This window comes from Ochotona princeps, chromosome 5 (assembly GCF_030435755.1).
Source record: "Ochotona princeps isolate mOchPri1 chromosome 5, mOchPri1.hap1, whole genome shotgun sequence".
Taxonomy (NCBI): Eukaryota; Metazoa; Chordata; class Mammalia; order Lagomorpha; family Ochotonidae; genus Ochotona; species Ochotona princeps.
Genome location: NC_080836.1, coordinates 50,477,078 through 50,491,233, shown reverse-complemented (window position 1 = coordinate 50,491,233; position 14,156 = coordinate 50,477,078). Strand labels below are relative to the sequence as shown.

At 42.3% G+C, this 14,156-nt stretch overlaps 1 protein-coding gene across 3 annotated transcripts in view; it reads right to left on the bottom strand.

Annotated features, from left to right (window-relative positions):
• MYO3B (myosin IIIB) overlaps positions 1 to 14,156 on the bottom strand; it is a 545,106-nt gene that overhangs the window by 234,893 nt on the left and 296,057 nt on the right. For all 3 annotated transcript variants that reach the window (XM_058664616.1, XM_058664615.1, XM_058664617.1), the window contains one exon: positions 5,539 to 5,618. In XM_058664616.1, the coding sequence (XP_058520599.1) occupies positions 5,539 to 5,618 (80 nt within the window). The remainder of the gene's footprint in view (positions 1 to 5,538; positions 5,619 to 14,156) is intronic.

The window sequence follows — 14,156 nt, the reverse complement described above, 5'->3', positions numbered from 1 at the left end:
GATATGTATTGGGATAATTTAAGAATTTAGAAACTTCTTGGGTTAATCAAGCATCTCTTGCACATATGCATAGTCGAAGGCTACTCTCAACGAGAAGTCTATCTGAAAAACAACATTTCAGTCAAGGGTCAAACCACAAGTTGCCACTTTCATACTGAGCAGCTTCTGCCTATCTGCCTATCACACAGCTGCACAACCAGTACAAAAACTTAAAACAAAAAGACTTAAAAGGCTAGTATTTAACCTCAGTCCCCAGATGATGTAGTTAATGGAGGCATTATTTAATTAAGAAAGCAAAAAATCTAGAAACAATCAAGAAAAGGAAATTCCAGAAGGGGCATCGCTTAGCAAATACTTCTCCCCAAGGCAGAGATTTTCACTGGAAAAACACAGTCCTCTCCAAAGTATTTTAAAAGCTTTTACCTAAGCCAGGAAAAAGTATGGAAAACTTTCCTAGGCTCAGGAAGAGATGCTCTGTACAACAGATTTTTGGGAAAGTGACATACCTGATTCAAAACTTGGCTCATGCACCGGATGATTTGACTTCAATTGGATTTGTTATTAAACTTCTCAGAGCTTATTTTCCTCATTAGTGAAAACTGATTTGCACGTACATGCAATAAGTCACATTAACTCATTGAATTTAGTTTCAGTGTAGCAATAAATATTAACAATGCAAGATTGTGGTCAAAGGCAGAGCAGTTCTAAGCAATGCCATAAGGAATGCTGAGAAAGTATTTCCAATGAAACCAATTTCAAAAGTATCAGTAGAAGTAATATTCTTGGTAAAACCAACACCAGTGCAATTTAGTATACTTTTTTCCTACAAAATCAACTCATAGGACAAAGGAAATCAACTGAAGCTGATCAAGCTTGCCTTCTGCCTGGCTCCTTATGCATGGCTCTCCAAAGCTGCCCCTAGTAAGCTTGCCATGTTGTCTTATACACCCAAATCCCTCAGCAGCAGAGCTAGGCTCCATGTACATATGGTCTCCACACATCGAATTTCACTTGGTTATCAAAACTTGAGTAACAAGGCATTTGAGTTTTCCACGTGAAATCATTAACTAAGCATTCTGCCTGCATTATGTCACCGAACCATCTAAATGAGCATGACTTAAACACTATTATATTTTACCCTTTCTATGTTTGAGAAAGTCTCAGAGACTTTATCAAAATGTCTTAGTCTTGTAGCCAGTTTATGGCTACACCTAGATCTGAATACAATTCTGACTATTTTTCATATACTTATTTGTTATGATACAGTTCCATAGGCTTGGGAATTCTTAAGTCTCAGAAGGTCCACGCCGTGGGCGCACCCTCAGTCTGCACACATCTGTGTGGAATGCAGCGAAAGCTTCGTGTTGGGTGCCGTGCTGCGCAGACACAAGAAGGAATTCTTAAATCTTACTTCCTAAACATTATATACAATTATGGGCAGACCAGGCTGAATCAGTTCATGTCATCCACTGGCAAATCCAAACACCAGAACAGAGTGTGGGTCGAGCCAGGTTTGGTCGCGACAAAACAAGTACACATTATGGAATGCCAGGGCGAGGTTGCCTGTACTGAATTTGACTGCAGCACCCAACCAGCACGCGTGAGAACCAGGAAGAGAGGGGCAGAGCTGGCAGGGGGATTAAGGGGCTGGTCCCCTCGCTGGACAGCTACCCCCACTGGAGAGCATGGGCTGGGATGGGGACAGACCAGACTAAGCCGGGCTACAACACCTGTGAGCCTCATGTGGACTAGATCAGGCAAAAGCCAGGCTGGGCGGATTATTCCTGCTGGTGCAAGCATAAATTAGAGTGGGTGAGGGTTGTTTGGGCTTAGCCACAGCATCAGCTGCAGAAGCTGGCACTGGGGGCTAATTCTGTCAAGTCAAACCACAGAACCACCCGAAGGGTGCATAAACCAGGATAGAGAGAGACCTGGGAGGGAAATAATGGGTTCCTCCCTCTTGGGTTACTACTCCCGTGGGAGGGCATGAGAACTAGGACAGGGGCTGGGGTGGCTAGACAGAGAGGCACTCAGCAACATCCGTGAGGACTAGATAGTTGAGTTGGTTAGATGGAACTAAGCTTTAATACCCATTGACAAGTACAAGAGCCAAATGGGATATGGGATGGACTGGACTAGTCTGCTACACATACTGGCAAACCAGGGTAGGGGGCGGGCCTGGTGGGGGTTATTGTGGGTTGCTCCGACTGGGCTGCAGCTCCCACTGGTTGATGTGAGGGCTGAGTATGTGCTGGGCAGAACCAGGCTGGACTGCAACACCCATTGGTTCCAGTGCAACTCGGGACTGAAAACAGAACCAACCCAGCAATTGAAACCACCAGCTGATTGGGGCGATGGACTGTGCCGGGCCCTGTACTTGCTAGAACATACAAGAATCTGGTCTGGGAACACATCAGACAAAGTTTCTTTGGAAATCTCCCCAGTTGAACTGCTGGACTCAGAATGCTAACCAAGAAAAGACAGAAGACAGAACAAGTCAATCAACCACCTCAGCTAAATGTTGGCAGCGAAATATGGGACAAATGGAGACTCTATGATGGACTATGTCAATCAGTGGATTCTTCAACGACCTCATCATGCTTGGAGTGGCGAGACTGGCAGCGATTCATAACTGGTGAACTATCAAAACCACTTTGGGCCCGGCGGCGTGGCCTAGCGGCTAAAGTCCTCACCTTGAAAGCCCCGGGATCCCATATGGGCGCTGGTTCTAATCCCGGCAGCTCCACTTCCCATCCAGCTCCCTGCTTGTGGCCTGGGAAAGCAGTCAAGGACGGCCCAGAGCACTGGGACCCTGCACCCGCGTGGGAGACCCGGAAGAGGTTCCTGGTTCCCAGCTTCGGATCGGCGCGCACCGGCCCGTTGCGGCTCACTTGGGGAGTGAATCATCGGACGGAAGATCTTCCTCTCTGTCTCTCCTCCTCTCTGTATATCTGACTGTAATAAAATAAATAAATCTTTAAAAAAAAAAAAAAAAACCACTTGAGCAAGTATCTCAGAGCATGCCCCACATCCGGGACTTGGGGTGGGTGGGAAACTGGGTGGGGCTTCTCCCTCAATATCCCCCTTTACCTCTGATACAAGAAGGAAACAATATGGACATAATAGTCTTACCCACTTCCTTATAGCCCCTGAACCTTTTTACCGTAATTAACTATGTAAAGATTGTCAAAAATATAATAATAAAAAAACAATTATACCTACATGGTTGGATATAGCTTATAAAGCTTCTGTTTGAAAGCACATTATGACTAGAAAGATTTGCCTCATTTGTCAGCTGAATTCACTCTAGGCTAAAGATACAGACTGGAAACGTCCCATATATGTCTCAGCACTAAATGGAAAACTGAATACTTCTTGGTGAACTTCAGTGAATGATCACTATTTACATCCACTTGCCATCTTCCTGACAGAGCCTTTTTTCAAGAAGTTTTACTGCTCTCAAGTGAGACAGTACTCCTTAAGGAAAACAAGAGGGAGAAGAATCCTGTACCATCACTGTTCTCCGACACCTCTACAGCGGCCAATGAATGCAAAAGGCAGATTGATATTGAAAATGGACTCTTTGCAGTCATTATTTTAGAATGTTATTTTGTTATTTAATTGGTATGGCCAGATGCCATACTGCAGAAGGTACACTTCTGATGGCAGTCAGGGTGTAAACAACACAACAGTAGATGGTGGGTGCAGGAAGGAGGCAACACAGTGCCGGGATTCTGGCTGTGGAAGGCAGAACAGGTTCTGGAAAAGAGAAGTATGTGGACTTTCAAGCGATCCTTTTAGAACCTGGTGAAGGCCAGTGACTCCAAAAAACACTTGTATTATCATTATTTGTGTGCCCTACATTTGTAAATTTGCCCACTTGCCAACATTTGTTTATAACCCCAAAGTTAATGTTTCTAATGTTTTTATGGTCCTATACAGACAGGCACAGAATGGTGAAAATCTGAGTCTCGTAAAGCACAGGGGTCCAGCGAAAATCAAATAAGATAATTTGTGTTTATATTTTTTAGGTCAATTTTAAAGCTCCCTTTTTTCCTTTTTTTCATTTTCATGGTTTTGTTGGTGTTTGCTATTTGTTTTCTGCTGTTTAAAATGGCCTTCAATTATAATACTAAATTACCCTCTGGTGTTCCTAAGCACAAAAAGGTTATGATGTTGCCAGGAGAAAATATGTGTGTTAGATGAGCTTTGTTCAGACATCAGTTACAGAGCTATTGGCTCTGAGTTCAATGACACAGATGCTACAACTGAAATATTGTCTTATATAAAGATAACAATTCCCTCTTCCTGCTAATGCACACCCTGGGAGGTAGCAGGTGAGGCTCAAGTAGCTGCATCCTTGACACCATGTGGGACTCCTGGTATGAGTTCCCATGCTTTGGCAGGATGCAGCCCCCGCTGCTGAGGGTACTTGCGGAACTGTACAATGATGGAAGATCAACCTAACTGTCTCTGCCTCTGTTTCTCTGCCTTTCAAAACAAATATAAGTAAATAAATAATAACTAAACAAACCACATCAAATGAGGTTATGTTATTGACTGGTTGACAAGTGTTGTGATTAGAGCCTAGCAGAAACCTGACACTGCTTCTCCTAGGAGAAATGGCTCAGTATTTACAGATTCTGTGTTTGTAGCGACCCTAAAGTCCACAACTTTCAGAAGCAATGAGATGTTACTATATCAAACACAAACTAAACATTAGATGTAAGATCAAGATGCTCTGAGAACCAATGACATTCTGCAAAAAATCTTTTCTAAGTGCCTGTGTGACCCATTAAATATCCTACCAACTAGCAAAATAAAAAAACAAAGTATCAAAATAAATTGTAACATTCTGGATATAAAAATTATTTTTTTACAAAAGTGATTTGAGTTCCTACTATGTGCAAGTAGTCTTTCATTCTTAAGACAAGTCAATAGAAGTGATGTTCTATGCCAACTGAGGAATAATATCCAATATTATTATGAGTAGCTAGATTGCTTATTCTTTATAATGACAAGAAAGTGTAGAGAGATGAAGCAATTACTCCATCACCTTCAAGACACTTGCTTTTTGGGCATTAGGATGCCTGGTGAACATTAGCCAGATGGTCCTTGGGTATCGGTAAGGCTGGAACAGTTTCCATCGTCTAGCAAAGGATTCATAAACCTTCAAACATCCCCTCAGAGGATAAAGCAGAGCCCCAGGAAGCCATTTGGGGTTTTTTTAACTCCCTGTTCCACTCTTCCCACTGGTCCCTGTTACCCTCAACTGTAGGTTGGAGATAGCCTCAAGGAAACATGTTTCATCTTTTCTAAGGAACAGACTTGATTTTCAACCGCCATCTTTCTGAATCACTGCAGTCTCAGAATCACGGTATCGCCAATGTCCTAATCTGTTACATCTAAATGTCTCCCACTTCTTTATCAGACAGTGCAGGTGTGGGTAACAGGCAGGAGGCTAACGCTGTCCATTCCAGCATTATCCCAAGAAGCATCCTGGTCCACCCCATGTTTGGATACAAATCTGCTACTCACTTTGGCTTTCCCAGTGCTGAAATGTGGGGGCAGAGATCTGGAGGCTGCAGAAATCCTGGCTTTTGTCTGGGCCAAATTACCTGAGTAAAAAAAGACAAAGAACTTAAGTTGAAGTAAATATAAGGAATAGGTCCTTTGAATAATTTTTCCCTTTGTGACCTGGTACTTTTCAGAATTTTTCAAATTTCCAAATTACAACTTTCCAATTTTATGAACTCTAAAAATTCGTAAAGTTTTAAATTTCTATTACATGAAATATAATAATCAGTTCAAGTATTATTGAAATATTTTTTAAAGATTTATCTATTTTTTTCTTGGAAAGTCAGATATATAGAAAGAAAGATCTTCTATCTGATACTTCACTCCCCAAGTGGCCACAACAGCTGGAGCTGAGCCAATCTGAAGCCAGGAGCCAGGAGACTCTTCTGGGTCTCAAACACGGGTGCAGGGTTCCAAGGCTTTGGGACATCCTTGACTGCTTTGCCAGGACACAGGCATGGAACTAGAAGGGAAGTGAAACATCTGAGACAAGAATTGGTACCTATATGGGATTCTGGTGTATGCAAGGTAAAGACTTTAGCTGTTAGGCTACCACGCTGGGCCCTAATGTTGAAATAATTTATAAAAGAAACTGAATTTATATTCAATTTAAAAAAATAAACAGTATTTCATTCACTCCAACAAATCAGGAGCAGAAGGAAATTACCTGAACACACTAAAAGCTATATGTATAAAACCCATGGCTAATACACTCAATAGTATAAAACCTAAACATATTTCTTCCAAGATTGGGAACTTAGCAAGGAGGGTACACACATATATTCAATTCAATGGAGTATTACGAGTCCTAGTTATAGCAGCTGGGCAGGGAAAACAAATAAAAGGCATTTAAGTCAGAAAGAAAGGTCTCTGCTCTGGGCTAGTGATATGGTATGGCACATAAAGCCACTGCCCGTGGTGCCCCCATCTCTTATGGGCGCCGGTACAAGTCCAAGCTACTCACTTCTGATCCAGCTCCCTGTTAATGTTCCTGAGAAAGCAGTTCCTTTATACCTTCATGGGAGACCCAGATGGAGCTCCTGGCTCCTGGCTCCTGGTTCCCTGACTTTGGATCCTCCCAGCTCTGGTTATTGTAGTCTTTTGGAAAAAGAACACAGAACAGAAGATATCTTTCCGTTTTCCCTCTGTCTCTGTAACTGTGTCTTTCAAATGAATAAATAAAATAAATGTTTAAAAAGTTATCTCTCCTCGAGCCCGGTGGTGTGGCCTAGCGGCTAAAGTCCTCACCTTGAAAGCCCCGGGATCCCATATGGGCGCTGGTTCTAATCCCGGCAGCTCCACTTCCCATCCAGCTCTCTGCTTGTGGCCTGGGAAAGCAGTCAAGGACGGCCCAAAGATTTGGGACCCTGCACCCGTGTGGGAGACCTGGAAGAAATTCCTAGCTCCTGGCTCCAGATCGGCACAGTACCGGCTGTTTAGCTCACTTGGGGAGTGAAACATTGGACAGAAGATCTTCCTCTTTGTCTCTCCTCCTCTCTGTATATCTGACTTTGTAATAAAAATAAAATAAATCTTTAAAAAAAAGTTATCTCTCCTCACAGATGACCCAGTCTTATATGAAGAAAACCCTAAAGTTTCCACATATTGTCACAACTAATTCCACAAAAGTACAGGATACAAAATCAACACAGAAAATCTTGTTGCACTGCTACACATGAATACAAACTATCCCAAAAAAAGAAATTAGAAAAATAAATGAATTTACAAAAAATTTAAAAAGTATACAATACTTCAGAATTAATTTAACAAAGGAGGCAAAAAATGTATATACCAAAAACTACAAAATGATGCATAAATAAGTGGAAAGACATTGTTATTCGGAGGATGAAAGATTTAATATGTTGGGGCCCGGCGGCGTGGTCTAGCAGCTAAAGTCCTCGCCTTGAAAGCCCCGGGATCCCATATGGGCGCCGGTTCTAATCCCGGCAGCTCCACTTCCCATCCAGCTCCCTGCTTGTGGCCTGGAAAAGCAGTTGAGGACGGCCCAATGCATTGGGACACTGCACCCGCGTGGGAGACCTGGAAGAGGTTCCTGGTTCCCGGCATCGGATTGGCGCGCACCGGCCCGTTGCGGCTCACTTGGGGAGTGAAGCATCGGATGGAAGATCTTCCTCTCTGTCTCTCCTCCTCTCTGTATATCCGGCTTTCCAATAATAATAAATCTTAAAAAAAAAAAAAGAAAAAAGAAAGATTTAATATGTTAAAAAGTCCACTGGATTTCAAAGGATCTACATATTCAACATTATCCCTACCAATACCCCACTGGCTTTTTTTTTTTTTCAGAAATAGGAAAAATGACCCAAGGGGGAAGAATGGGCAAAGGATTGGAATAAAAATATCTCCAAAATAGTAATCCAATACAATTTTGAAATGGGCAAAGAAGTCAAACACATCTCCAAAGAAGGTACACAAATGATTAATCGGGATATGAGAATATGAGCAGTGGCACTCATCATCTGGGAAATAAAGATCAAAAATACAATGGGATGAGGCATCATCTCACATGTGTTAGACTGAGCATTATCATAAGAAAAGAAACTGAGAGATGCCACAGAGGATTGGGAGAAATTTCAAACTGTGTATTCTTGGCCAGAATATAAGATGGTGCTGCTATTAGAGAAAACACAGTATGAAGGTTCCTTAAAATATTAAAAACAGAGGCTGATGCAATGGCAAGGAGTTAACCCACTGTCTGCAGTGCTTGTACCCTATACAGGTGCTAGTTCAAGTCCCAACTGCTCCACTTCAGATACAACACCCTGTTAATATGCCTAGGAGGTCAGAGGAGGACTACCCAAGTCTTTGGGCCCCTGCACTTGGGTGGGAGACCGGGCAGAAACTCCTAACTGTTGGCTCCTGGCTTCAGCTTGGCCTAGCCCTGGATGTTGCAGCCATTTCGATGAGCAGATAGAAGATTTCTCTCTCTCTTTCTCTCTGTAATTCTGCTTTTCAAATATATTTTTAAAATTAAAAACCAAAAATAGGTCTACTACATGATATAACAGTCCCATTTCTGGGTATTTAACCAAAAGAACTAGAAACAGAGTCTCCAAGAGATGTTTGTTCTGCCTTGTTCTTTGCAACTTTATCCCTATAACACAAAAGTGGAAATGAGTAAAATTTCAATCAATGGATACATGAAGAAAACTAAGTATACATATACAATGAAATAATATTCAGCCCTAGAAAAGGTTTTCTGTCCTATGCTGTAATGTGAGTCAGCCTAAAGCACAGCCTGCTGAGCAAGCCAGTCATATAAGCACAAAATCTGCTTGATTCTGAAAAGGAACATTTAGGAGTAAAAGGACAGAAGGATTTAATTTGCTTTTTTTTTTTTTTTTTTTTTTTTGCTTGTTTTGCTTGCGGTAGAGGACAGTGAATAGCTGAACGAACATTTCATGATTAAGTTTAGATAGAGCCTGGGAGCCTGAGAGATAAGGGGCACCTGCAACTAGCCTCTGCCCCTAATTGCGTGGCCCCCTCCCTATTATGTTTATGGTTTTCCCCTCCCTATTTATGTTTATGGTTTTCCCCTCCCTGTTTATGTTTATGGCTTTGCCCTTCCTGTTTATGGTTATGGTTTTAGCCTTTGCCTTCCCTGTTTATGGTTATGGTTTTAGCCTTTGCCTTCCCTGTTTATGGTTATGGTTTTAGCCTTGGTTTAGCCTTTAAAAGAAATGCTGTACAATGATTCAGGGTCGGTGTCTACCTCCTGTGTGAGGAACAGGCCCCGGCCCCAGCGCGCTGGTGATCAAATAAAGCCTCTTGCTTTTGCATCAAACCTCGTCTTCGGTGGTCATTGGGGAAACTCACTCTCTTGAGATAGATGGTAAGGTTGTCCCATCTGGGGGGCCTTACAATTCCAAGTAGATGATGCAAGTGAAACTGTCAAACTCATTAAAGCAGAGAGCAAAATAATAGTTGCTGGGGGTGGGGGCAGGAAGAAATGAGAAACTGCCATGGTTTTAGTCATTCAAGATGAAATATTTTCAGACCTTTGATACAATAATGTACACATAGTCAATGGTACTCTATTGTACACTTCACCATTTATTAGGATGTGTTCAATGATTATTCCTCCTGAACTCACACAGGAGTTTAATCCTCTAAGTCTTATGTTATTTTCACAAGAGTGAACACTTAATCGTGATGTTTAGAGCAGAGCCCTTGAGAGGTGGGAAGGATTAGAGAAGGTCATCAGGATATACTCCTCAAGACCGAATCCTGGTGGTTTCATAAAGAAATTAGAATCTGTCTGTCTGTCTGTCTCTCTCACACACACACATATACACTCCCTGTCTCTTGCTATGTGATGCCATTTCAGCAGGATGAGATCCTTACACATTATATCTCAAGAACCACAAATCCAACTAAACCTCTTTGCTTCACAAAATTAGCCTGTCTCAAGTATTGTATTGTAGGAATAAGATTAGGCTAACAAGGAGGGTAGATTTCATGTTGTATGGATGTGAGCAAGTTGGTGTGTTAAGGTGTATTTATTGATCTGAAAAGGAGAGTAACAGAGAGAGAGGGAAAAACAGAGAGGAAGGAAATCTTATGTCTACTCATTCATTCTCCAAATTGTCTGCAACAGGCAGAGCCAGGCAAGATGGAAGCCAGCAGCCCTGAACTCCATCCAGGTCTCTCATATGGGTGACAGAGACCCAAATATTTGTATCATTATTAGCTGCATTCCCAGGGTCATTAGCAGGGAGTTAGATGAGAAGTGGAGTAGGCAAGATTCAAACTGGCTCTCAGATATGTGATGCCACTGTCCCAATGTGTGAGGAGTTAAGACTGGGTAGTAAGCAGTTAGGGCATTCAGGGTCCCCAAGTCATTTTCTTCTTAAAGATAAAATGGCATTTCCCCACCAGGTCTTGGATTCACCAGAGCACTTTCTTCCAAGAGAGAAGGGCGACATTAACATATCAATTCCCCACCTGAAGCATCAGCCATTGTCTCCGGCCATTGTGGGGGAGGTCCTCAGACTGGTCTACTTATCACTGAAAAGGGACCAAGGAAGTAGCATGTCTGACACCTTTCTGGGCCTTTTGTCTCAAAGCCAGGTACCATGGGGACCAGGAATTTCCTTTTATCTTTGGAGAAACCCCTTTGAAGCAAACCTTTAAAAAGTGCTTTCCCCACCATTAATATGGGTCTTTTTTCCACTTTTCCTCCTGCCACTATGGCAGGGGGTAAGGGTCTTTTCTATTTCAAAGCCCCTCCCGTCACTAGAATGGGAGTCTCCTTTCTCAGCTTTTCTAATAAATCTTGCTTTAAAACTAAACTGTGTCTGCATGAAAATTCTTCTTTCCTGCGAGACAAGAATTGAGGTTGCTGTGATATTCGGGCTCAAAAACCCCACAACATCATGGGCACGTAACACATGGCGTAGCAATGCCTGCCCTGTTGTGTGTTCTTGACTACCATAAAAAGAAGTCTCCACGTAAGGCAATGCTAGCTGTTGGAAGCAATGAATTTGAGGAAAGAAAGATGCTGATTGGAATTTTCCTAAAAAAGAAACTGGGCAGTAGATAGCACCATTGTGGGGGTTTGAAGCACAGACACTGATAAGCAGATTAGGCAGGAAGAGTCCTGAAAGGAAGGAAAATCAACTTTGCCTCTATTATTTCCTAGGTCCATGGCTGAGGCCTCTGCAACAAAAGAGCAACTAAGAAAGCACTCAAGTTTAGTAAATATAAGTTTCATGTGATGCTAAGAACCTTCATAAGGAACTGAAGTGAAGAGCAGTGGAGAAATACAACACAGGGAAAAGAGTATAATCCAATGGTACTGGTTGAACATCCCTAATCCGAAAGTCTGAAGTCTGAAACGCTCCCATGTCTGAACATTTTTGAATGCCTACCTTACACCACAAGTGGAAACGGCACTCTCAAAACATCACACAAAATCACATTCAGGCTGTCTGTATCAGGTACACACAAAACATAAACACAAATTTCCTGTTTAGACTTGGGTCCCATTTCCAAGATATTTCATTTATGTATATTCAGATATTGCAAGATGCATAATAATCTTATTCCAAGCATTTTGGATGAGGGATATTCAACTTACAACAAACTGGGGAGACTTAGTCAAGATGTTTGCTCAGAACCTTTTCAGGATCCCTGTGCCTTTAGAGGCAAGGGCCTCTTTGCTTTGTGTATACTGAGGGCACCTTTCACCTGAACACCTTATGATATCAGTTCGGGGATAAAGGATGAAGGAGTAGAGGTCAGTGTGACGGTAATACTTCTGCCATTTTCTCAAATGCCTTCAGCTTCAAGTATTCCCTATGCCCCGTGACAAGGTTTGGGAATAGCAAATCCTGAAGCCACCAATCCCTTAGCATGTGGGCAGGAACTGTGCCCCCCCCCACCAGGACACGGATCAACGGGGGTGGGGAGTGGGAGGCCAGAGCCTCTGGGATTCCTAATGGATCACGGAGCTTGGTGGTGTTTTGCATTTGTCAGAAGCAGACACTGAACAAGTTTAAAGGCTTCCAAGCACCTAAGTTTCCTGGCTGATGATCTATCTGAGGACAGAACTACCTACTTATCAGAGTGGTAACAGGGAGGCACTTTAATGAGATCATGCAGGAAAGGCACTGATATAAGAAAATGCATCATGTTAGCTAGTAATTTACCAGGATGATGATGATGATGATTTTCTGTGAACAAACTTGCATAAGTCTCAAAGCAGAAAAAAGGAAGGCAAAAGAAGATCAGAGTCTCATCTATTCTACAGAAATAGAATCACACACAAACTAGTCAGATGGTGGGGGAGGAGGGCCATTCATATCCTGACTCCTTTTAACCTTACAAAGGCTAGAGCTCTCAGATTCACTTATCCCCTCACTACCCACCCCCACTCCTCCAGCACCCTGATCCCCAACTCTGCAAACAAGTATGTGAAGAGATTTGTTTGCATCGGTATCTCTAGTGTCAGTTGACAGAGCAGGCAGCAAAATTAAAAGTTGTCAATGGAAGGAAATGTTGCAATTTGTGCATATGCAAGACACTTGGAGATTTCAAAGTTTTACCAAGTCTAACAGAAAGATGTCCAAATGTTTTCCCTGGCGATATCTTCAGAGGCTAAACTGTGATTAATAGCCTAGAGAGAATCCTTTGAAGCAGGATTGGTGACATCAAAGTCGTAATCCAGGGGTGGCAGGAGCTTTATAATGTGTGGGGAGCATTTTAACACATTTCAAAGGATTTACAGCATGAATAAACAATAGGCCGCAGCAGATGAGCTACACACACCTTTCAGAAAGAGAACCTATAAGAAGTTTCCATTTTAATTTAAATGTAAATACAGTGCTCACACTTCTCCTTTCAAATGTTAAGCATCCTGGAGGTATTACCCCACTCTGCTCCTTCCTGCTAAGCATCCCTACAGCCCCTAAGCACCCTTCAGTTCTGCAAACTGAGGTTACCCAAGGTGGGCTATGGAACTTTTAAAAGATGGCAATATCCTGCCCTATTTCAGAGGATATTCCTCTCCTAGAAAGCACCACACACCCCTGATTTCATCTTCAGTTTCTTCAAGAATCACCCCAACTGATGGCTGTGGTTTTTAAAGATCATAGAATTCAGTCTCCCTTTGCTGCCCCCTCCAGGTTTACAAGGTTTGTTGCAGGGCTCCTGGGGGACCATCAGCAAAATTTTGGTTGGCATTTTTCTAGGGAGGGCGTTTTCCTTCTAAACACTAGAACTAGGCGAATACTACTAAGTGATTGCAAAACAACACTGAAATATAAAAAGGCTGCGTCAGACCGCCACAGCTACACAGAGCTGTACATTTTGAAAAATGTTTAAGATGAAATTACCTGAATAGACCTGAGAACTGAGACAAGGTACTCCACAGTCAGCATGGATGCTGAGATCCCAAACCTTGCCTTCCTCTCTACACTGCAAAGATTCTGTGTTATTTCTGTCTCTGGTAGTATAACTTTCTTTTTTTTCAGGGGTCTCCAGCCCAGGCAAACCAATTTTTTTTTTCACATTACAGGAACTTCCTGTAAGACTCCAACTATTCTGCAAAGTATCAACTGCTAGCTTTGACCCTTGGAATCCCTCTTTTCCCAATCCTCCCTTGGTTGACTCCACCAATCCTGGACTGTGACATTGAGGTCTAGGCTCAATCCTAACCCGTGGCTCTCACTCTGAAAGACCTGCATCATATCAAACTTTATTTCTCAGCACACTGTCCAGTCCCTGAGCTGCAGCGGCCTCCCTTGCTGCATCCCTTTTGCCTTATCACAGCTTGCTATGTAGATACTGTGTGTAGACAGATACTGTATGGGGAGCCAGCTGGGGACAAGATCTATGTTAGGTTGCTAATTCACAGTGATTATAATGTTCTCATTCCTACTTTCAACCCTGTAGCTAATCAAATGAAAGGAGTTCAATTCAGTGGTTGTATAAAAATAGACCTCACTATGTTGTATATTTTAAGACATTTAGTTTGTCTTTACCTAATGAGCTAGACTAAATCTAAAATATGGAATTGTTTTAGATTTGATTCATGGAAAAAACTTATGATACCCACAAAA